This window comes from Malus sylvestris, chromosome 9, assembly GCF_916048215.2.
Source record: "Malus sylvestris chromosome 9, drMalSylv7.2, whole genome shotgun sequence".
NCBI classification, from domain to species: domain Eukaryota; kingdom Viridiplantae; phylum Streptophyta; class Magnoliopsida; order Rosales; family Rosaceae; genus Malus; species Malus sylvestris.
Genome location: NC_062268.1, coordinates 33,230,611 through 33,255,846, shown reverse-complemented (window position 1 = coordinate 33,255,846; position 25,236 = coordinate 33,230,611). Strand labels below are relative to the sequence as shown.

The following is a 25,236-nucleotide window of genomic DNA, read 5'->3' as shown; positions in this document are numbered from 1 at the left end:
TTTTTTCACACTTTCGTAGATCACAGCAGACACGATTCTTTGCTAGCTTTAACTCCGCAGCGAGTTTTATGGTTTTGCACCATGTTTTTTTGAAGTTATTTTCTGTTATCGTTCGTAAGAAATCCAGTGCACATGAAGCTTGTAGCTTTTACCTGTTTTTAAGGTTTATGGACTAAGTATCCATAAAAGTAGCTGCTCTCTTTAGGAAAAGTTGTTAAAGTTGACACATAAATTGTATTCTCATTAGGAAATTGTAGAGGAGAGCTAAACAAGTATAACTTTGCTTTGTATAGAATACTAGTGACACCTTCCAAAATACTACAACGTGAACTAGCTGGCTGCATTGGCATCATATTGTTTGCCTCCAAGTGTGAACATATACTTGGAACTTGTATATTTATCGGATGGGAAAACGTCATTAATTTCTGTTAGAAGGATGATATTGAATATGCTTGTGAAGATAGTAAAATAGTCTTGGCTTTAAGTTCATCCCGTCTGGAAGTTGAATTCAAATACAGTTCCTTGGCTTTTTTAGTAATGAGATACAAAGAGGAAGAGAAGACAAAGGGGGAGAAACTATCCATCCAGAAGAATAATTTTTTGGATCGAAACCTTGTTGATGGACTCGACGTTTTTCTGGGATGGTTAATCCAAAGATGTTTGTATTTAGGGTCTTATTCTTTAAACTGACAAGGGAAAACAGTAATAAATGATTAGGTACCAAAGAAATTAAAGTTTTCTGGCTTGCCGTAGAACCCTGGTTATGCAAGGACAGTTAACAAGTGGGTTGGAATGGAAGGTACTAGCTCCGTATTTGCTCTTAATATGCAGTGGTGTTTCAAGGTTCATTACGAACTCTTATCTCTAGCAAGTATAAGCTTCTCTCAAGGATTGTGGTGCAATCTAACCGTAGGTGCGATTCCTAGGATCCCCTCTAGTCTGATGCTAGTGTTCTCTACCTTTTCACTATGGTTGCTTGTCCTACATCATTGTGTTTTTGCCTGGCCAATCCGAAGTTAAATCATGTTACTTTTGTGTTGTGTTTTCTTTTGTGTTGTCCTACATCCCCATGTGGATCTTCGAGTGTTTAATCGACTTTATCGTGGCTTCTGCTGGAGCAAATTTCGTGGTGTTTCTTGGTTTGCACGTACCATGGATCGTGTGTGCTACAGTACTGAATATGAAGGTCAAATCTGGCTGAACAGTTTAGAAAAGTATGGTTATGTAGCAGTTTAGGGTAATGGTTGCTTTGGCATGCAGCTATGCATACGTTAGATGCAACTTAAGTTGTGCAGTTGATGGGATTTGCTTCTCTTTCTGAAATGGGAATGACTCCTCTCCGCGACACTCTCATTCCAGGTTAGTAAACAAATCGTTAGGTTCGTGGGAGTTATCGGGACTTTATCGCTATCGATTGAGAATGACAACGGATTATAGACATGCTGCTCCATTGTGAGCAGCAAGCACAATTGCAAACATGCCAAACAAAACTATATGTAACCTAAAGAAAATTCCCGCAATAAATTTGATATCCAATCATGAACTTTCAATCATGAACCACCACACCAGAAGCAGAACCAAGCAATTTATCAGTACTTACAAACTACACTCCGCCAGTACACCCTCTCATCATCAGACCGCTGTGCAGCTCCAGAGACCTCCCCAGCTACCGTGGCAACAGAGCAGTTCTATCTCAATCCCTTGCGATTCTATCACCGTGCATCCCTGAGCACCAGCATACTCTGCAACCTATACCTCAAGATCAGTTTACATTCCGGGCCCCTTTAATAGTTAAGCTTCGGCATAGGTCTTTGTACAACAACATCATCCGCAATCTAACTGTACTTCATTACCAAAAGAAAAATAGAACAAGCAACAAAAAGGGAAGATATACAAAACTGGTCTCTCTTGCACGATTTCGTTGAAACAGTGCTTTTAAGAATCAAACTGCTTCCCTTCAAAAGTCTGCCCAAAGTTCCAAGCCTTGGGAGCAACGTTGTAAGATGTAACTGTGCGCCCATCGCTGCTTGTGACCTCGAAAGAAAGAGGTTGGTTCAGTAAATCGGCACTTGCATGCCAGTTTTGGCCCCAATTCCGTCCCATTGGAAGCCAGCCGGTTCTTGAACCCTTGATCTTCACGGCAACAATGTCTCCAGCACCACCAACATTGCTGATGAGCACTGAGATAAAGATATTAGAACCATCTATGGTGAAACGAATTCCTCCTTCCTTTCTACACTTGATCCTGTTTCAAACACAATGAACAAAAATAAGAGGAAAAACCACAAAAGGGGATTTTGCACTGCAGACTAACACTTTCTTAGTTCAAAAAAATGAAACTCTGGACAATGTTTTCTCATTTTCTTGAAAATATGAGGTGAGATGCCTCATTTGTGTGGTGACTGGTGAGCGAGCTCCCATGCCTCAGCATATGCCAAGGTGCCACCAATTTCTGACATGGTGTGTGTGAATCTTGAAAATCGAACATTGTTCCATCAAATATGCAACCAGAAAACCTTCTTTGACCTTTATATTCCATTAGTAATTAAGCAAAATCACTTGCCAAATTGCAACTACCATACGCCATACTAAGCATTGAAAATCGATCTCTAAAGCCTATATATTGAAAGATCTTCGTCAAATACCAGACCACCTTTTCGAAGGAATTCCTCGTATCTACAGCAGTTTATCACAAGCGATATTCCTATTCTTAGCTACATTAGGCGACGTGAAGGGTTTGAACCCAGGACACAATCCCTTTAGACAACAATATTAATGGTATGGTACCGTTTTCAATACTGTAGACATCAAAATTTCGTTGTTCACGTGCCCTTCCGTTATTCGTTGCAGGAATTTTCGTGTTATACATACGTCATTTACAATAATAATCACATTTAAGACAACAAAATTATATTTATATTTTAAGCAGAGAAAGAAAGAAGGTAAAAAAAGAAAATGAAGATATGAAAGAGTAAAGTAGAGGGCAACAAAATTGGAAGCCCAAGGACCAACCTACGATACTGGACGGCCATATTGCCAGCCTTCCAAATAGCGATCTTCTCAAACGCCTCGATGGGAAGCACCAAATGCTTGTTCGGCGAGTTGCAGTGGCCCCCGCCTTCCGCCGTGAACCCGTAATTCGGCGGGCAGAAGTTGGTCGCCGTCACGATAATCGACGTCCCAGGAATGCACCACCGCATGTCCTCCACGCACCGGACCTGGAAGCACGCGCCGCAGATCTGGCCCCGCTCGAACAGCGCCTCGCTCAGCCCCACCGTCGCCAGCCCGTACCCGGCCTTCTCGAGGTCTCCGTACCCGCACGCACCGCCGACTTTGTCGCGGGGGTCGACGGCAGCGTAGTAGGTGGCGCGTGCGGAGGTCCAGTCGTAGAGGGAGGGTGAGGCGGTGGGGAAGGGGGAGGAGGAGTGGGAGTGGGAGAGGGCGGTGGAGGCGAGCGCGAGTGGGAGGAGGAGGAACAGGGCGAGAGCTGGCGGCGACATTTCTGCCGTTCTTTGTTTTAACGCCGTCGGCCTTTTGTCGTCGGCGTTATTAATTTGCTTTCTCGTTCGAGGAAGGATTAGTGTGAATGAGTGAGTGAGACTGAGAGGGAGAGACAGAGTCCAGGTAAAAACGGAAAGAGAAAACATTTTGCATTTTATTTATTTATTTAAATGATGTTTTTCGCTTTTTAGGCTCATGGGATGGACGCTGTCAATCACGTTGCGGCTCGCACCACTAATTGTCTTCTAATTGTCTATATTATTAATCCATTTTCTAATGCAATCATATTATAATAGACAATCTGATATCAAATGAGTAATTTGTGAGAGTTCAACTTAAAATCTCATTTTGATATTAAAATAGACAATTTGAACTACATTATTACTAGTTTAATTTTTTTTTTTAACAAATGATATTATATACATTAAGGGTTGGGGGGTTAGTTAAGATTCAGAATGGACTAGCAATAATATGGTTCGATTCTCGGTAAAAACGAATTTGAACTAAGACCTTTCACTTACAAGTAAGTGAAAAGGAATATCACTAGATCGTAGTCGTAAGTGATTTGCTAGCCCAAACTAAAAATCTCATTTTTACATAAATGAAATACCATTAACATAGTATTACATGTCATCTATCGTCAATGAACAAGTCTTCTCCTTTTCGATTGCAATCGAGCTTTCTCCTTTGTTATGTCCATTATACGATATTAGAATGGAATGTACTATCCACACACACTTTTTTACTGCTCACGTACCCTTTGTTAATTTCTATCAGTTGATTTTCTTCAGTTCATTCGATCAAATGGAAAAAAATTAGAAGGATGTGTAAGAAGTAAAACAGAGTGTGAATATCACATTCCTATTGAAATAAGTAATGTGACTAATTAAGATAGGGATTGAAATTTAATTAATTAGCTTAATTAATTGTCACGGTGCTTAAAACGAGCTTCGAAATAGTTTCGTACTTTTCACTTGAAAGTGAGAGGTTTTTTGTTCGAATCTTGTGGATGGCGAATTCGATACCAAATGCTGCTCTATATGTAGCTTAACTGTAAGATCCCACATCACCCAGGGATGAGGATCTTGTAAGCCTTATATGTATATTCTCATCTCTACCTAGCACGAGACCTTTTGGGAGCTCACTGGCTTTGGGTTCCATTGGAACTTCGAAGTTAAGTGAGTTCACGCGAGAGTAATCCCATGATTGGTGACCCACTGGAAAGTTCTTGTGTGAGTTCCCAGAAACAAAACCGTGATGGCGTGGCCGGGGCCCAAAACAAACAATATCGTGCTACGGTTAAATCGAGTTCGGGGTGTGATGGATGTCCAAATCAAGATGTGACATTAACTGAATTCTCATTCTCTTTAATATAAAAATATCGATATATTAAAAAAAAAATCAGGCTCATTGAGCCCGAAAAGAGCCCAAACCTCACTTGGTGTGTGAGTGTGACTAAAAATGATACAAGACTCAAAAGGCCACAAGAATGGTCAATGACCTGCTTTTTAGAGAGCCCCAAGATTGTGTAATGAAAAATATCAATGTATTAAAAAAATAATAATAAGGCTCATTGAGCACGTACGAGCCCGAACCTCACTTGGTGTGTGAGTGTGACTAAAAATGATATAAGACTCAAAAGAGCGCAAGAAGGGCCACTGACCTGCTTTAGAGAGCCCCAGGGTCGTGTAATGACACAGGTTTTCGAACGCAAAACTGACACTACAACCAAGAAAGAGAAAAGGCCGGAACCTTGTGGCATGGTATGAGCCAAGTGCTCTCGCATAAATCCAACAGCTTGAATTACTTGGTCAACGAATGATTACATTCTCATGGTCGAAGATGATTCATTAAAGCAAACGTGACGTCCGTAATTGACTGATTTAAGAGTTATTATCCAGCTCATCTAAGTCAATTACACATTTGATTTTGAGATGATACTTGACAATTTATTACATAACTTATTTTAACTTGAAATGAAATAAAACAAAAAAATAAATTTTCGATCAACATGTTAACTAACCGGATTATTATCATATCACCAGTTAAATAACATATCGGAATAAATTTACCTGAAAATAATCCGTTAAGAAAAATGTTAATTTGGTAATTTTGAATTACTAAAAAACCAACCACAATAGTATAGGATCTAATCTCATATAAGTGAGATTAAATCCTTACCGTTGGATTCTAATACCCTTTCACTTTATCTCTTTCTCTCAGTACCAACTCGACTCCATTTGTCTTCCCTCTATCTCGAAGTCGACGCTCACTCTCTCTCTCCCATCGCCATCTCCATGTCTCATTTTGTCGTCCAAGCCACTACAATAATCACGGGCTATCTCATCTCGTTGTCCAAGCCACCACTACCAGGCACCGCCGCACTAGTGATGAATCACGACCACCACCATCAACTCCTCCCATAACCCAACTACAAGGTTGCAAATCGAGATACAAATTCCCAGCTAATTGCAAGGTTCCAATACCATTTCTTTGGTGATTGATGAAAATTGAAGTGTCTAGTTGTCAAAAGAACAGCGTGCAAGAGTCTCTTTGACAAGGTTCTAAAGTTTGAGAAACGCTCCAAAAAAAAAAAAAAAACTCCATTCATTTTGCATATCTTTATACATTTGATATTTTGTAATAACATACTAATGTTTTTTTTTTATTAGGCTTTTATTTCGGGGTATTTAATACTTGGAAGACAAATACATTTTTATGTTTTGAAATAATATTTATGTGATAATGTGATATGTAGATATTGCATGTTTAATAATTTAGTATGATGTTTATTTATTAAAGTAAAATATATTTTGGGTAAATTACATTTTCATACCTCAGGTTTGGGGTCTATTTCAATTTCATACAACTTTAAAACATTTCACTTTCATACCTCAAGTACTATTTTATTTCAATATCATACATCCGTTAGATTTTCCATCCATTGATTTGTTAAATGCTGACGTGGCTGCCACATATATGCCACATGGCAAATAAAATAATTTTTAAATTTTTTTAAGAAACCTGAATTTTCTCAAAAAAAAAAAAAAACAAATTTGAAACCGACATCTGCAAGAAGAAGAAGAGGAGGGAGGAAGAAAGAAAAAGAAAAAAAAATAGAAACCCATTGCAAGAAGAAGAAGAAGAAGAAGAAGAAGAAAATAAAAAAAAATAAAAAAAAAAAACCCAGATCTGCAACAAGAAGAAGACGCTGGGCGCCGGGGGGGTTGCTGGGCGGCGGAGTGGGGGGAATAGAAACCCAGATCTGCAACAACAAGAAGACGCTGGGCGCCGGGGGGGTCGCTGGGCAGGGGGGAAATGAAAACCCAAATCTGCAACAACAAGAAGACGCTAGGCGCTGGGGGGGTCGCTGGGCGCGGGAGGGGGGAATGGGAGGAGAGTGGAGGGTCGCTGGGCGCGTGGGGGGTGGGGGGGGGGAGAGAGGGGAGGAGGGTCGTCGGGCCGGAGGGGTTACGAGAGGAGGGTCGTCGGGCCGGAGGGGGTACGGGAGGAGGGTCGCCGGGGGGGGGGGGGTTCTTCCTTTTTCTTCTTCTTCTTTCTTCTTCTTCTTCTTCTGGTCGCTGGGGGAGGGACAAATTTTTTTTTTCTTTTCCTCCTTCTTCTCCTTCTTTTCCTCCTTCTGATCGCTGGTTGCAGATGTGGGTTTCAATTTTTGAATTTTTTTTTTGGTTGAGAAAATTCAGGTTTAAAAAAAAAATTTTAATTTTTTTTTTTGCCACGTGGCAGACATTTGGTAGCCACGTGGCACAAATATTGCAGCCACATCAGCATTTAACGGATTAATGGATGGAAAATCTAACGGATGTATTATATTGAAATAAAATAGTACTTGAGGTATGAAAGTGAAATTTTTTAAAGTTGTTGTATGGGGTTGTAATAAACCTCAAAACCTGAGGGGCTACTGTGTAATTTACCCATATATTTTCTTTAACGGGTAAAATGGGTTGAGTCATATTACCCATTAAATTTAACGAGTTGAGTCATATTACCCGTTGATTTTAACAGGGTTGACACGACACGGTCCATTAAAATGTTGGATACAATCTCGTAAATGACACAAACACAACATAATTCTTTAAGATATCGGGTATATCAGAACACGACACGATCGCCATTTAAAATCTCGTTAGCAGGCCTTTTGAACACTTCAGGCAAGTTTGCTCTAGCGACGATTATGGGCAAATTTGAGTGTTGGGTTGTGCCTAGTGAGTGTTGCCACTTGAGTAGGCTAGAAGTCGAAGCCCATCGGTTCATTTGTTTACCAATGCCCCAAATAGTATGGCGAAAATATGGTGTTGATGCATCCCAGGATCATCATCAAGGGCTTGTCCACACAAACATGAAGAACAATTGTTTGTTCACTATGTGCTCATTAGTGTTAACATTAACAGTACCGAGTCTATAAGTAAGAAATTCAGAGTTACAAACAAACAAGTAAAAAAAGAGAAGTAACAATACGAAGGCTTTATTAGTACCAGCAGCTCAAAAATGATAAACGTCGTCTTCAACTATGCAGTAACGGTGGTCTTCAACTCTACGGTGACGGTACCCGACCAGATTCCTAACTTGTTCTGTGAAAAAAGGGCAGGGCCTCTTGAGTCTTGACTAACACAGGAGGACGCTATAACGAAAGGCAGATTCTTTTCCCATCCCCGTCTTCACTTGCCACTGTGGAGGACTTGGCATCTCTCTCGGCCGTACACCTTTTATACGGTACAAATCCTTTTCTATACTTTCCAGTGCTTGCTCTTATTTTCGAGAAGGCTGAGTTTGCGCTCGCCTTAAACTGAAGAACTGAGTTTGGCTCTCGGTCTTTATCAGAAACCTGTTGATAATGATCGCCCTGCGTCTCATCGTTTTTGTCACGATTTTCCTCATCACTGGCCGATCCGGCATCTGAACCGGTACAAGAATCTTCCCTATCTACTTTCTTAGAATCAACATGTTCATTCACTGGCTGCTGCTGCTGCTTATGGAATGGAATAAAAGGCGGACAAATGGTCCACCACGGTGCAGGATAAGCATTAGTACCAGATTCTACTGCATCTGAGTTTTGATTCTGAAATTGCATGAAGTAGATGCCTTGATGTCCTCCATTGGGAAAATTATCCCAAACATGTTCTACATTCCCGGATGCAGATTCCATATCGGTAAAGTTAAATGGTAATGATGTCTGTACAGGTTTCTCCTCCTGCACATCAGAAGGCAGTGATTGAGAAGTTCCTGCAGCTCGAGAAGACGGTCTGTGGGAGTCTGTGACTAATACAGTCCTTCCGAAGAGCTTAAGGCTTCGGGCAAATGCCTCCTTGGCTGAACCTCCACTAGCATCAACATCATCCGTGGGAAATAACTCGAGCTTCTGGATATAATCAGCACACACAACCAGTAGAGTATCAGTATCAAATAAAAGGCTTAATCTTTTTGAAAATTTGAAAGATATGCCAAAGAACAAGCATATACCATTGTTAATTGCTTGTTAGGAAGTGAACAATTGTCTATTGGAGATCCGCTTTCCTCGAGTAATGGGTTGGGCTCAGAATGAATTAAGTTCTCACTATTGACACCAGCAGCAGATGAATCGGGGGATAAACCATCACTGGGTGTATTTGAATCAGTTGAACCCATTGCATCTGAACCAATAACTGATAATACCGATGTGGGAGATTGGTTTTCTTGCTCCGAAACAGATAAAGTTGGAGACGCAGACCTTGTCGGCTGCTCTACAATTGAGGTCTCTTTATCAAGAGGGTGTACAAGTTTTCGGGGATAAGGACGCATTGGCTTCTTTTTTGGTCGCGGAGGAGGGATGTCAATAGGCTCTTCCGAGGTTGCATTTCCACCATTCGGGTAACGAGCAACCTACAGGAAAGAAAGACTTGAGGAGTCTGAACAAAACATCAAGCAAGAAAGCATGAACCCTCCTCCCCGAATGGTTTACATGCCTTGATTCAATAGAGTTTAACTTACATTAACAGATGGGGATATAGATATTATGGTTGAAAATGGGGGTACTAACCTTAGAAAAGAATTTTTGAGCATGGCTTCGAATCTGAACCGCAGTCTTCGTGCCAACATGCTCTGTCATTCAAACAGAATATTTCAGTAAACGTAAGACGGATGCTATTATTTAACATCTTAAGCTTTAAACTCAGAAATCGAATCTGTTCAAACAAGCATGCGAGTGCAATCTCAGCCAGCTTTTTACATCTGAGATACCATTACAGTAACTCTAAACAAATTAATATACTGTTTTTTTATGCTTTTAATGCAAAACTTACTTTCTATCTTTCGCCAGGCTCGACCATAGAGCTTTAAAGCTTCAAGGAACTTCTTATGCTCTTCTTCTGTCCACCTCTCTCTCTCTTTCGTGATTGTGTACGGTTTTCTCACCTAATAAAATCGAAAGTGAATGAAGGTTGTACTTTACAACAATTAATCATGATTTTGATCACCATAATAAAATGCAGATGCGGGTCGTTAGACCAGTTTGTTAGCTCTCGCACGAGTTTGAATCTCCCTCCCCGTAAATTAGATTCGAGTAGTCTAGAATATCGCTTTGTCAAAAAGTAAATGAACAAAGTAAAATTGAAAATATTAGAATGCAAAAGATTGAAACCTTGGGAGTAAAGTCATTTCCAGTAGAGAACTGATCATCCTTCAACTGGACCCCACCAGCACTCGGTGAGATCCCATTGCCAGCTGAAACAACACCATCTGATCCAGTACTACCAAATTGCTCCTACATAACAACAATTCAAAATTAAAAATCTAACACTAAATTTTCTAACTTTTTAAAGAATTGTACAGAATCATAAAAAGGGTTCTTTCAATTCATCCTCCCCTTCAAAAATTACCAGAAATTGTCCAAATTCAAATAAATTCATAAGGTAGAAAGTATCCAGAGGATGGTCACATAAATTCATAAAGTAGAAAAAGTAAATCCCAACTGAAAGGGAATTTTCAGTGATCCATAAAAAAAAATTCAATAAAACAGAGTATGGAGGTTATATTATAAGATAAGTTTAGTAATTTGTGGATACGTACTTGAGCAGCCATGTCTGAAGATCCCATTAATCCACCCACCAAGCAAAGTTGACCTCTTCCTCAGCTCTCCCCGTTACGACACCGTTTCTCCTCACTCCTTCAGCTTGTAAGCACCACAGCAAATTCTTGTCTCTGTCTTCCCCACACTCATACAGCAAGAAAATAATCATAAATTTACACTCTTTCGGTTCAACCAACCGGTTCTGTACGCTCCCCGGCCCATTTTCTTATCACTGTCCCAATCTCAACCCCTCCGTATTTGCTTTCAGCTCTCCGGTCCTCCAAAATTGGAGTCGATTTCCTGCTTCCGATAAAAAAACAAGAAACTGGGTTTCACTTGGATGCCAAAAATAGCAAACACCCAAGTGAAAAAAAAAAGTACAGAAAAAATGAAGAAGAAAGCAAATGAGGAGGAGAGAGAAAGGCAAAGGAGGAAGAGACAGAGAGAGTTGAATAGGTGTAGGGTTTGTGGCCGTTGATTTTTTTTTTTTTTGCCCCTTGATGAATTGGATACATCGTGCTGAAATAGTATTTGGAAAATTAAAAAGTAAATTTGTAAATTAAATTTGTAAACTAAAATGATATGTTATCAATAAAAAATAAGCATGTTTATTAATATTTAAGTAATAATCTACTTATCAACTTCTATATCATTTAGTTTATCAAATTTAATTTACAAATTTAATTTCTCTAACATTACTCTTTGAAAAATAGCCCCAATTATAAAAAATTTATTGACACTATTGTTACACATTCAGAGGTAACGAAATTTTCTATTTAAATTATATATTTTAACGGATTTTATCACATGAATTTTCCATGGACTTCTTTTATTATTTTTGTTTTGTGAGAAAATAGAAAGGTCGAGAATGGGATGGAATCATGTGGCTCATGACCAAGAAGGCCATCGACGCGTGACGAACATCTGTCTTGTCTTCCCCTACTTGTGATTTATTTTGGCGCGAGAAAATTCAGTCAAAACTGGCTAAATATGTTGCGCTTGAATGGCTCACACGTCACGTTCTCCATCAGCCAACTCACTTCTATCTCCAAAAGTTTCCAAATCATCATTCACTTTGGATAATTTGGAGAAAGAGAATTTCCAAATCATCTTCTTCTATTTAATTTATTTACTACAAGTGATATTCTTCACTATTATGAGGATAATTTATTAATTACAACTTTCTTGTTTTCAAGAAAATATGTCTCAACCCCATAATTGTTGTTTTGTCATACTAAGCTTGGAGCGCAACATAATAACTCTTTACATGTTTGAGTGACCTAACTTTTTTTTTCTTTCAAATATTTGATATTAAAAGTGGAGAGTAAATAAATATTTGTTAAATGTTTTAGTCCCAACTCTTGATATTAAATCCAACAAGAATATATCTCCAATCACCAAGTAATCAAGAAAACAAGACTTATTTTGTTTGTCACAATTTTTGAACTAATATCTAATCTCGTTAGCACTACATAGTTCTTTATAAATTTAACCATTATTTGTCAAATATTAAGAGTAAAGACAATTAACTATAATTCTGAAACTGCATTCATTTAATTCACTGTATTTCAGATTCAAATTATCTCCCTCTTTTTAATATTTTATATAGCTTGTAAATTATAGAGCATTTAAAAAAAAATTCGGTCCTGCTTTCTCCTAGAAAATACATATATTAGTTCGAAAGCTGCTGAGCGAAAAATTTAAAATGAAAAAAAAAAGAAGTTAATTCCAAGTGTGAAATTGCATGAAGCGAGTACACTACTTCACCACTCGCACAAGAACCTAAACAAAAACAAATTGAAAAATGCTCCGGAGTCCGGATGATATTTTGTGGTGTGGATAAATAGTTAAAATATCTGGCAGCCTATAAAATAGGAAGGAGTTTCTTTTCGGATCTTTTTTATTTATAGGTTAAGAATTCGAATCTTTAAAATTTGATTTAATAGTTACAAACAAATGTTTATTTTAAAAATTATAATAATTTTAATCATTTCATCAAATTTCAACCATCCGAATTCTTAAACTTAATGAAGTAGGAGGAAGGGATAATCCTTTCCCATAAATTAGCTTGCAAGGAGGACAGAGAAAACAAAAGGTAGGCCAGGAGTTGTGGATTACATTAAAAAAAAATCCCAAATAAATAAAAAAAATTAAAAAAAAAGGAACAAAGATGTGCGGATGAAAGTAGGAGATTGAGCTCAGCAGGTGCACTTTCTCTTTCTTTCCTGCGCTTTTTTCCACGTCATCGCCACTGACCGCCAAAGGATCCATTGTCCACCGCCACGTGTCCAGGAACCAAACGATGCTTCTAGGCCTCTGTGTCTGAGCTGAGCCCCACCCCATGGGTATAATAATAGTAAGCCGGTAAATCGTTTCTGTCCACAAGTTTTAGAAGGTTGTTTTGGTAATAATAGAGGTTTGCCAGGTGTCGCAGAGCTGGAAAGCTCCAGTCATAATTCCAACAAGGGGCTCAAGATCTTTCGACTAGATATGCGCTTTGTGGCTGAAACTGGTGGCCTCCTTTTTCTTTTTTCACACTGACTACCAGCCTACCAGCTGACGTTGTCATTGGATCTTGGCTCAATTTTTGGCACAAAGGGCATTCTGTGGCTGAATTCAACGGATTCTTTCGATCTTTTCCATCAAATTCATCAAATTTATAAATTTAGATTCTTAAAATTTGATCTAACAGGTAAAAACAGGAGTTCATTTAAAGGTTATAATAACTTTAGCCGTTAAAATTTCAATGGTCCGAATTTGTGAATTGTAAGAGATCTGAAGAGAATCTCCTTCCTTTTGCGAATTCTCCAGACACCTATATATTAATTTGTTGAAAGATTAATATTTCACACTGATTCGACTTACAGTCGCATCTCAAATGGTTTTTCATGGGCCCAAGCCCTTAGTTGAAATAGTTAATTTTTAAAATTTTAGTTCATTACATTTTCATGTGATTCGCACACTTATTTTTATTTTTTTATACATATTTTTTAATTTTCGACTGTCAGATCAAATGAATTGAAAAAGATCGATAACTAAAGATTACCAAGAATGTGTGAAGTAAAATAGATGTGAACAAACACTTTTATTTGATCAATCTGTTCTATGATGTTAAGTTCAATTGTTGACGTAAATGTTTTAGCAATATGTCTTTACCATATGATTTTAGTAAGTTCAACAAATGAGATGCGAAACGACCAATGCTATGAATTTTAAAGTCATGTTCAACCTCAGTCTTCCTCCAACCTTTGATTAGGGCATCCTTCGAGGCTTGATCTTCAGCATTGGGGGCATTGGGGACATATGCTAAGAAAGCAAGATAATTTGGAGAGTGGAGTCTAAGGCCCTTTTCCACACACAAGTATAAAAACACACAACAATCTTACCCTCCTTCAGTGACCGCGATCTCACCTTTGAGTCTAAGGCCCTTCGTTGGGCGTCCATTGATCCGACCCACGCTCTCACGGCAGTCCAACGACAGCCACAGCAAGAAGACGACCCTCCAGCGAGCAAAGTGTGAGAGGAGCGAAGGAAAGAGGATGAAAATAAGAGATGATAGAATTTTACTCTAACAAATGCTCGGCCATTCAAGGATAAATAAGAACTCCTACTCAAAAGTTCAAAACTCTTCATGTTCAAATTATAAAGTTTTGTTTTTATGATAAGAACTGTTCATATTATATGCTAGACTACCTTTGCAAAAAAAAAAAATTAAAATAAGATCGTTTAGTCAATCTATTGTACCAAATGAATTAAAAGTATTATAAATCATCTATGTATTTACTAAACAATCTTATTTTTTATTATTTTTTTTCTCATAGATTTTTCATAATATGAATAGTTTTGATCATATGAACAAAACTATGTGATGAGAATACAAAGAGTTTTGAGCAGGACTTCTTACTCATCCTTGAGTAGCCACGTGGCGTGTTTACATAAGGAGAATGGAACGAGATGAAAAAAAATTGCACTCATTCCAAGTGATTCGAATTTTTACTACCACTTTAGGAATCAATAAACAAGCGGGAGTCCAAGGTATTAAATATCGGTAATATCGGAAATATCGGTAGTCCGAAAACACGGAAATATCGATGGAAATATCGGGATAATATCGATATCGAAAAAAATTACATGGAAACCACGGAAATTGTAAGAAAAACTTGGAAATTTTTATTGAAACTTTGCAGGATGTTTATTTAGTCAATTATCTATTAGTTTATCACAAAAAAATTGGAAGGAAATGCATTGCATGATGGATTTAACATTATCAAGTTGATTATATAGCGAGCTGACAAACATTGGGAGTGTAGAAAATATGTAGTAATTAATGAAAGAAGTCTAAACACACCATAATCATTTATATATAATGAATTAGTACAATATTTTACACTTTATACATTGCATGGTAAGATTCATGAGTGACTTAGTACCACATAAAGTTCCTATGAGGTTCAAATTTTTCACTATCTTCATCATCTCTATGTGTAGAGTGAGTGTATTGTGAAGAGTAGTTATCAAATGATAAATCCCCAAAATAGTTTTGCATGTAATTGTTAACATGCCACCCATATGGATTCGAGATTGGTTGACGTTGTCCATAAGCAAAATCATTTGAAGATTGAGTCTCGGATTGTTTCTATGAGTCGCTCGATTCCATCCCAACAGGAATGGGATATGAAGGGTAGGGAAATGGTTGGTTATGAGTATTACCATAGTTACTACTTCCCACTCCAACAGAGTCCGAAGTTCTAGATAACGAGTCATCTTATTGACTTGACAAAATCCCCTTGCCTCTTTCTCTACGAGTATAGTCTTTCCCTATGGCACCAATTCCTGGTCCTGCCCGCCTATTGCCATGGTCATCATCATGTGTTGCATGCGTGAAGTTTGCCTCACCAGTGAAGGGGCTCATAAATCCGGGAGGTGGTCCAACATAGTTTCCATATCCACCACCACTACCTCCAGCTCCACTATATCATTCATCATTCCCACCTCCGATGGTAGGTGAGTCTCCTGATCTTGTACTAGAGCTATCATTAGTATCAGCACGATGTTGTGGTTGTGTAGGATTGGAAGAAGGTGGAATTCCAGTGTTTCTTGGTCTTGGGTGCAAAAGTTCTTCCAAAGAGTCAACACTGCTAGATTCCACCTCCTCCTCTAATACTCTTTCTACATTTATCCCTTCATTACGTGCTTCTTCAACAACTCTGGGAGCTGGGTTGTCTTTATCATTATCTAAATGAAGAGGTCTAATTCATTGATAAAGTTGGTTACCCTCTGTATTATCATCTTCACCAACAATATCAAACACATCTAGTGGGTCACCACGGTCGACATGATCTATTTCTGCTTCCTTATCTCGAATTTGAAGCTTCATGTTGTAGTAGCAATAAACTAATTTTTCCAAGCTACTATGAGCCAACTTATTTCTTTGCTTTGTGTGTATGAGTGCAAATGTGCTCCAATTTCTTTCACAAGCAGATGAGTGATCGGATCATATTTATATATATTTTTACTTCAAATTTACCCGTCTTTTCTTAGTTAGTTCCTTATATTTTTGAGCTATTTACGTTATTTTTGTGTTTATAGGATTTGTTATGCAAAGAAAATAAAATAGCACAAATGAGATCTATTTACGTTATTTTCGTGGTTAGTGTTGGTTCAAACAGAAATGTTAAGGCCCTGTGTTGCCCAAAACCTTGTGTTTTCACCTTTGAGTTGAGTCACTTGTGAACTTAATTCTGTATGGATTACTAATATTAATAACTTTTTTTCGCATATCATAGATCTTATCTCAATTCCCCAATCAATCCTAATAACCTTTTGTCGCATAACAATTACTAGTCTAAAGATGGCTTATGGGATCGACATATTCATCTGATCATATTTGCTAATTGAGAGCTGGCATGTGCTTTAGGTTGGGGATTCTGATCAGAAATTGGCAGATGGAATTTCTCTATACTCAATTATCGGACCACTTATAACAGAACATGCAAAAGGAGAATAAAAGTTTGCAACAACTTGCAAGGTGGAAAGGCAGCTGGTAATGCACTTGCAACGGCTAGGAGGGATTTTGACAGCTTGCAACGTGTGGCAATAAGGCTTTGGGCGGTGCAAAAGGCTGGTGGAGGAATAAAGCAGCAGGAAGTCAGTGGGTAGGAAATATATAAAAGAAAGGGGACGGAAAGCAGGACACGGCATAATAATAAGGATGATGGAGGAATAAGGAAAGAAAAAAATGAATAAACAAAGAAGGGCACTGACAGAAAATAAAAAAAAAAGGAAATAAGAAGCAGCTTATAGCTGCCTTGACGGTTGAGCAGCTCAGCTGGGGGGGGGGAATTGGTGGAAGGCAGAGGGCTGCCCTTTGGGCAGCGTGAAGCAGCGGGGTGGAGAAAGAGGCGCTGCCTTTGGGCAGCTCGCAGAGAGCGCAGGAGGCGCAGAAAAACAGGGGAGGATTGACGCGAAAAGGAACGCTGCCTTGGCAGCGTGACAGAGAACACGAGGGCTGCCATTGGGCAGCGGTAGTGAGAGAAGTGAGGCAGTGCAGTCCAGGTGATAAACAGAAAGCAAGTCAGCGAGGGAGAGGGCAAGCATGGGCACGAACGCAGCAGATCCTCTTTCGGTTTAATCTTTCCAAACTTCTATTTTATTTCTGTTTTAATAATGTGTAATTAATTTTATTTTGGCTAGAGGTTAATTCAAAACCATGAATATATTTGTAATATGAATTGATTACCTTAAGTTGTGATTTATAAGTTGTGAATTCAATTTACTTATCCGTTCGTATAAAAACTGATTTGTGTATGTTGGTTGAGAGTGCACGCTTAATTTACATGCATGAATTTGATGCTAGAATATAAGTGAATTTCACCTAATCGTTATGAACTTATATTCACAAGTAGTAAAGGTTGCTAGTCACAATCACGTTAAGTAAATTCTTGGCATAAGTTTCATGCAAATCATAGTAACGAGTGTCCCGTCAATGCTTATGTTTTTCATAAAACTTAATGATTCTTGCTTGTATCTCTATTATGCAACTCATGTAGGGAACTTGTAGGGAATATTTTGGGTTGTCGTATGCAATCATCCAACCCAATAACTTGTGGAAAAACTGAGGGTTAATTAGTGCAATTCACGGTTAATTTGGGGCGTTGAGTATTCATAGCTTATCGAAAAGCAACTGGAAATCATTTTGTATGCAAGTATAACATGTGTGGAGAAGAACCCTCTAGCTAGTCCGTCATTTATCATTTTACCTTAATTTTATGTTTTTGTCAATTATGTAATTTAATTAAGTTTAATTTACTTTTCATCAAAACCAAACACCCATCCATTATCAAATTATATTATTTAGTTAGTTTTCTTTATTGTTAGTCTTTTAATTTAATTTCCGTCCATTTCAGTTCCTAGTGTTTAATTTAATTGTTTTCATTATTTTGAGTCATTTTAAGTGTGTTTCGAGTTATTAGAGTTTTTAGCCTAATTTTGTGTCCTTGAGTCTTATTTAATATTTTTAAATTAATTTAGAATAGATTAGCAATCCCTCCTAATCCCCGGCCTAGAACGATACCCTACTTACATCTATACTACAATTGTCAAAAAGAGGGTTTAATTTGTGTGTCAAGTAATTTACGCATCAATGAGGAAGCTATTTGTGATAATACTTTGATTGCTAACTTTCTCACAGTTGGTGCATCGGTCTCATACATGATCTACCATTCAGCTACAATGAAAAACAATGTTGATAAGCCTAATAACTCCAACAAATTCTATTATAAACTTATAGTGAAATATGTTTATACTCACTAGGAGACATATTTGTTCGAGCAACAACTGATCTTGGTTCTCCAAAAGTTCTTCTTGCATCTTTAAACCATGTTAGCTGAATTCAATAAATCATGTTAGCTTAATCCAACAAAGTAATTATTATAATTTAAGTAATTGTGTACCTCATTTCCAAATTGGCCAACTGCTAGTGATGCAGGGTCTAATTTAGAGTATACATTATGTACAACACGTATAAGGGTACCATCATCTTCAACACCGGGTCTGTATTGGTATCGGGGATTCAAATAATATGTTGTTCAAAGAAACACATACTCTAATAAGAGAAATAATACTTATGCAACTAAAGAAATGAATTGCAAATTATGACATAATTTATACCTGCTGCATGCAAATCGTGGTATACTGTTTTATACCATCGGTCTTCAATTATCTTTATGACCCACCTTGCAGCATGTTTTCTTTCCAATTCATCATTCACTACACGCATCAACTCATATACTGCCCCCATAGTAGGATACACTTTTGTGTCAACGATCCGTAAAACTTTGTAAAGAGGTTCAAACACTTGGCACACATGTTCTGATTGAGTCCAAAAAGCATGATCAAGCACTATACTTTCCACCATACGACCTGTACTTGAGCGGCTCAAATTGTGGTTGGCCTAATCGTCACTAGTGAATGGTTGCTTCAACCCTGCTTTCTTCTTAAGTAGGCTGTCTAATGCAATATAGTTGGTGGCGAATCAAGTGGTAGCTGGACGAATAATTTCTCCTTTGCAAAATTCATGCATCTTTGCCAACAACCAACCGTGATTGTAAATATAATTTGTGATCGTTCTAACTCTTTTTACCACAGTAGCAACATTCTCTCTCTTCCCCATTGCCTCAAACATGAGATCAATACAATGTGCTGCACATGATGTCCAAAACACATTATGATGCTTCATTAACTTTTTTCCAGCTTTGACAAATGCAGAATCGTTGTCGGTCACGACTTTGACAACATTATGCTCTCCCACCTCCATGATTACATCCCTCAATAATTTGTAAATATACTTGTAGTTCTTTATATGGTCTGAAGCATTAACAGACTTCAAAAAAATTGTCTTTCCCTTGGAGTATACCATGAAGTTTATGATAGACAATCTAGTCGGGCCAGTCCATCCGTCACACATGATTGTGCAACCATTAGTTTCCCACTTTGACCTCAACTTGTTAACATACTCGCCAATGTCTTTATACTCCATATCCAAATATTGTTTCTTATCTCATAGGGAGTGGGAGGTTGTACTCCAACACCGGCCCATTGACATCTCATTACCATATTTTTGAAATGATGTGATGATGCCTTCGCAGCAGGGACATTTTCATAGATAAAGAACTTGCTAATTAGACGCCCCATTCCCTCCTTCACATTACCTCTAGTGAAATAACTTCAAACACTCTTTTGACGTGCTTTGGATGACTTATATAAACTTGGGGCTATTGGTGGTGTTGGTTGTGATTCTCTAAGACTGCCTCCCCGTCTCATTTGTGCACCACCACTTATCCCGGAACCTTGTGCTCTATTAGGAATTTTATGAAGGTGTTCTCTTTCCCATGCTGACTGTTTGGAGGCACGTAATGCTTGTTTCAAACTGCGTCGTTCTTCAGGTCCCATGTCATCATCACATTCGTCCTCATCGTCATCATCATCACTGTCAACCGCTTGGCCAATGACTTCTCCTCGTAGCCCAGCTCGAATATTTTCCATTCCATGTGTTATCTTTTCCTTCTGCTGTTTTTTATTTTTTAATAATATGCTGATGAATGCCTTCACTTTTGGGGGGACATTATCGCATCGTTGGACATTTTTTGCTAGATCTAATCCACTAAGATGGTACTTAAGTCGTGTCACTCCGCCACTCTTCATTACTCGACCACAATATTTGCAAATTGTGCCATGTTTGTTTCTGTCTATTGGGTCTCCATGTTCCCAAGCTGGATCACGTTTAGTAGCTCCACTGGACATCTTAAACGCACCTACATTTATTTTTCATGAAAATTAGACAAATATTTTTTGGCCAAAAAATATAGTAGTGATGACGGTTATATAAGAGAACCTAAATAATAAAGTTATTCTACAGAAGAATTAAATACGAAGTAAAGAAAATGATTGTAAAAATTTAAGTAATTAAAAAAATAATATGGAATAATAAAACCTAATATTAATGAATAATAATCCAATTTGATAAAAAAATAATCCTAATATAAAACATAGTGATGAATAATAATCCAATTTGATAATAATCCAATTTAACAATAATCCAATTTAATAATAATCCAATTTAATGAATAATCCAATTTGATAATAAAAAAACCTAATATTAATGAATAATAATCCAATTTGATAAAAAAATAATCCTAATATAAAACATAATGATGAATAATAATCCAATTTGATAATAATTCAATTTAATAATAATCCAATTTAATGAATAGTCCAATTTGATAATAAGCCAATTTAATGAATAATCCAATTTAATTAATAATAATCCAATTTGATAATAATCTAATTTAATGAATAATAATCCAATTTGATAATTAAAAAAACCTAATATTAATGAATAATAATCCAATTTGATAATAAAACCTAATATTAATAAAATAATAAATAACATTAAACATATTAAAATTATCCTATGGAATAATTATACAACATTACTTAATTACTTAAAAAAATTAACATGTAATTGTTAACATTACTTAATTACTTACAAAAATTAACATGCAAGTATTAATTACTTAAAAAAATTAACATACGAGTCTACACAAATTTATTTGTTGTTGTATAAATTACAATAATATAAATATAAGTTTGTAAACTTACCTTAAATATGGAACCCTTTGTGTTCAAGCTTTGGAATGGATCTGGAATGGCTTTGAAAATGGTAAGGGAAATAAAATAATAAATAACATTAAACATATTAAAATTATCCTATGGAATAATTATACAACATTACTTAATTACTTAAAAAAATTAACATGTAATTGTTAACATTACTTAATTACTTACAAAAATTAACATGCAAGTATTAATTACTTAAAAAAATTAACATACGAGTCCATACAAATTTATTTGTTGTTGTATAAATTACAATAATATAAATATAAGTTTGTAAACTTACCTTAAATATGGAACCCTTTGTGTTCAAGCTTTGGAATAGATCTGGAATGACTTTGAAAATGGTAAGGGAAGAAGAAGAAACGAAAATGCTCTGAATGCCTCTGATACTCCACCTCTGATAAGGTGAAAGAATATAACAGACAGTGGCACATGGTTTTGCATGTGAAAAAATATCACAGACCACAGTGGCACACGGTTTCATTATTAAAGCACTATTATTTGTTGTCCATGGTCTGAAATTGTAAAAAGTGATTGTAAAATCAATCAGGTGAGTCAGATGAGATGACCCAACCACACACACACACACACATGCCATCACACACGCACACAACACACACACACAGACCTCACACGCATACGTATCTCTCTCTCGAATCTCGATCCTTCTCTCTTATTCTCTGAGCTCTCTTCTCCCCCTTCTCCATTTTCCCACACACACAGATCTCCCACTCTCTCGATCCTTCTCCCACACACACGCACAGAGACCCACATCGCCTTCTACTCCTCAGTCCTCCCTCGTCGGCGCCGTCTCTCTCCTTTCTCTTTGCACCGAGGGTCCGAGACCCACATACACACACGCACACCCATCAACATCAACAACCTCATCGTTCTCTCTCTCCTTCTCGTCTCTGGCACTCGGCGAACGCAGGAACTCCGGTGAGTTTCTTGAATTTCTCTGGTTAGGTAAGGTAAGCTTCGGCTCATAAATTTTCTTGCATGCGTGAAATTTGAACCTTATATGTGAAATTTAAGTTCAAAATCGTGTTTTTGCAAGGTTTTTGGGACGAAATCGGCTCGGGAATAGGCACACCATCTCCGGCGAGGCCGTGGGTGGTCGACGAACTTTCCGAACACCTCCGACCGTTTCACCCAAACCGAATATATAAAAACGTTCATCTCGTCTTCTATTTCATTTTGATATCTAGATCGGAGTCTAGGGTCCTGTTTTATAGTCGCCCGGAGCTGTAGAAGCTCCGGCGTTCTTCTCCGAGTAGCAGTTCAAAAAATATCGCGATATTTTGTCGAAAACCATTTGGATACCTATTTAAATATCCATTGCGCGAAAAACTGATAATATCGGCGATATTTCGCCGATATTATCGGCATTTTCTTCCATGAGCGGGACTCATTCGAAATCAGGAATCCCAACCCTGAAAATCCCATAATTGAGTTGTTGATCAGAGGTGATAATTGGATTCCTAAGATTGGTTACTATCCAGTAGGGGTGGGCGCGGTGCGGTTTGGTGCGGTTTCGAGTGAAACCACAACCGAAACCGAAACATTTTGCGGTGCGGTTTTGAAGCCAAAACCGAAATGAAACCAAACCGTTCGGTTCGGTGCGGTGCGGTTTTAAACGGTTTCGGTTTGGTTTTTGAGAAAAAAAAATGTACAATTTAAAATATACACCTATTTATGTATAAGACGGTCTTATTTTCTTCGTATATTAATTAATGAATATGCAGTAAAATTGCAGCAAAAAAGAGTCAAAACTGCAAAAAAAAAAAAAAAAAAACAGCAAAACTGCATAAAAACAGCACCAAAACAGTACTAAAAACTGCATCAAAACTGCATAAAACTGCATAAAAAACAGCAGCAAAACTGCACCAAAAACTGCACAAAACTGCACAAAATTGCACCAAAAAATAATGCAGTAAAACTGCATAAAAAAACAGCACCAAAACAGCACAAAAAAACTGCACAAAACAGAAACAAAAATCTGCACCAAAAGTGCAGCTAACTTGTACCAAAACTGCAACAAATGACAACTACTAAAATTGAGACAACATCCAATGCATCAAAGGGTTTAAACTTTAAATCCTTATGCATCACATCTACTAAAATTGAACTTGATCACCATTCACAATACTTTACAACCCAATTGAAAGGTTAAGTTTGCCATAATACAAACCTATAAGTTATAACCTAGTTGAAAAGTTTAAAATATAAGTTATATAACATTTATTTATTATATGGTGCGGTTTCGGTTTCGGTGCGGTTTTGAAAACTCAAAACCGAAACCAAACCGTTTTGTGTGCCGCGGTTCGGTTTTGAAACCGAAACCGTTTCAAAACCGCAAAACCAAACCGTTTGGTGCGGTTTGATTCGATTCGTGTTTCGGTTTCGGTTTTCGGTTCCAAGTGCCCACCCCTACTATCCAGAGTCCAACTTTAGCACTGAAACCAACATTAATTAGGAGCAAGACATTTTTCACTCAAGTCCTTTTCATTCTATTTTATCTATTTTTTCTGAGTTAATAACTAATATTCATGTGGCAAAACATAGATGATTAACATGTCTTTGATGGTCATTTACAAGAATAAATTTGTTAATAAAATCTTTCTTCTAAAGCGGGTGAAAAATAGAGATGCTAGGTGAGTATAACAGCACTCATATTAAAATAGTGTTGAACCTTTTGATTTCGTTAAATTCGTTAATGAGACACAAAGAAAAATTCTAATCAATACATTTTTTTTTATGTTTAAGTTATGAAACATATAATCACTTTTTACTATGATCTAGTGATATTCCTCTTTATTTGTATGTGAGAGGCAGATTTGAACCACATTATTGTTGGCCATTGTGATGCTAAGTTTGCCCCTTTTCTTTTAGTGTAGATAATACTGTTTGTTCATAAAAAAAAAAGAGTTATGCAACATATAAACTTTGGAAAGAAATCATCTCCGGATCTTTTCCACCAAGACCACCGGATCAAGTACTTGATCTGGACCCTTAAAATTTGATTTAACGGCTAAAATTATTATAATTTTTAAAAGGGGCTCCTGTTTTTAGCCGTTAGATCAAATTTCAAGAGTCCGGATCACTTAATCCGATGACCTTGTTGGAAGAGATCCGGAGAGGATCTCTTTCCCATCACTTTGGGGAAATAGTTTGTGCCTTGGCTTTTAGAGCAACAAAAAATTTGTGCGCGTTGGACTCTTGGGCCGCTAAACAATTGGGCCTCCAACACAGTTTTTTGGTCGAAAACCTCCTAATACACTTGTGGGTCCTTCTTCGTTGAAGCCTTGAAGGGAACTGATGGGCACCATGGTCATTTCATCCCGTTGGGTGTGAAAAATAAAGTAGATGGGCCAATATACCATGAAGTTAGATGAGTTTATTATTTTCTCTACAACCATATCTGAATCTGACAAATTAACAACCAATACATCACATGTCCTCTAACCCCCGAAAAAAACAAAACTTAGAAAAGACACCCCGATGAACAAAATAAAAGAAAAACAAAAGAAAAGCCTTAAAACTTTAGACGTGGCAAAATTGTTTCGGAAGTTATATCTTCATAAGATAATAAGAATCGTAGTTCCGTCGTACTTCTGTTTTCTTCATCGCCTACCGAATAAAGATTCATCACTAATTTCAATTTTGATATTAAATTCAAAAGTCATTGGTATTTTTAAGGAAATTTTAACGAAACACTTCTGATACTATTCATTTTTAACGAAAAATCACATTTTTATATTTCTCTGATACTATTCAATACACCATTATTTGTCATTTTTCATTAAAACTAAATTTTTTTTTGAACTTTTCTTTTGTTTTCTTTATTTTTAATCCTGGTGATTAAGAGGATCATGTCTTACTAGTATAAATACATGCATCATAACATATGATTTTACATATTAATATCATATGAAAGATTTATTTTATAACAATATCATAAATATAATACTTCATCTTAGGCAAATTTAAAATAT

General features: G+C 37.1%; 2 protein-coding genes across 4 annotated transcripts; both read right to left on the bottom strand.

Annotated features, from left to right (window-relative positions):
* Positions 1-1,497: 1,497 nt before the first annotated feature.
* On the bottom strand, positions 1,498-3,662 carry LOC126634624 (expansin-A13-like). Its single transcript, XM_050305157.1, has 2 exons — positions 3,013-3,662; positions 1,498-2,245 (listed from the first exon to the last, which is right to left on the bottom strand). Exons 1-2 carry the CDS (start codon positions 3,645-3,647, stop codon positions 1,936-1,938), a joined length of 945 nt encoding a protein of 314 aa, XP_050161114.1. The 5' UTR covers positions 3,648-3,662; the 3' UTR covers positions 1,498-1,935.
* A 4,200-nt stretch (positions 3,663-7,862) lies between these two features.
* On the bottom strand, positions 7,863-11,041 carry LOC126634620 (protein REVEILLE 1-like). 3 transcript variants are annotated; one of them, XM_050305153.1, is made up of 6 exons: positions 10,567-11,041; positions 10,139-10,261; positions 9,801-9,912; positions 9,539-9,600; positions 8,983-9,381; positions 7,863-8,878 (listed from the first exon to the last, which is right to left on the bottom strand). In XM_050305153.1, the coding sequence occupies exons 1-6, from the start codon at positions 10,591-10,593 to the stop codon at positions 8,144-8,146; spliced, it is 1,458 nt and encodes a 485-aa protein (XP_050161110.1). In that variant the 5' UTR covers positions 10,594-11,041; the 3' UTR covers positions 7,863-8,143. The 3 variants fall into 3 exon arrangements, with proteins under 3 accessions (XP_050161110.1, XP_050161109.1, XP_050161111.1); XM_050305152.1 differs by having other exon boundaries at positions 7,863-8,881; positions 10,567-11,038; XM_050305154.1 differs by lacking the exons at positions 9,801-9,912; positions 10,139-10,261; positions 10,567-11,041 and having other exon boundaries at positions 7,863-8,881; positions 9,490-9,600.
* Between the last annotated feature and the right edge of the window lie 14,195 nt (positions 11,042-25,236).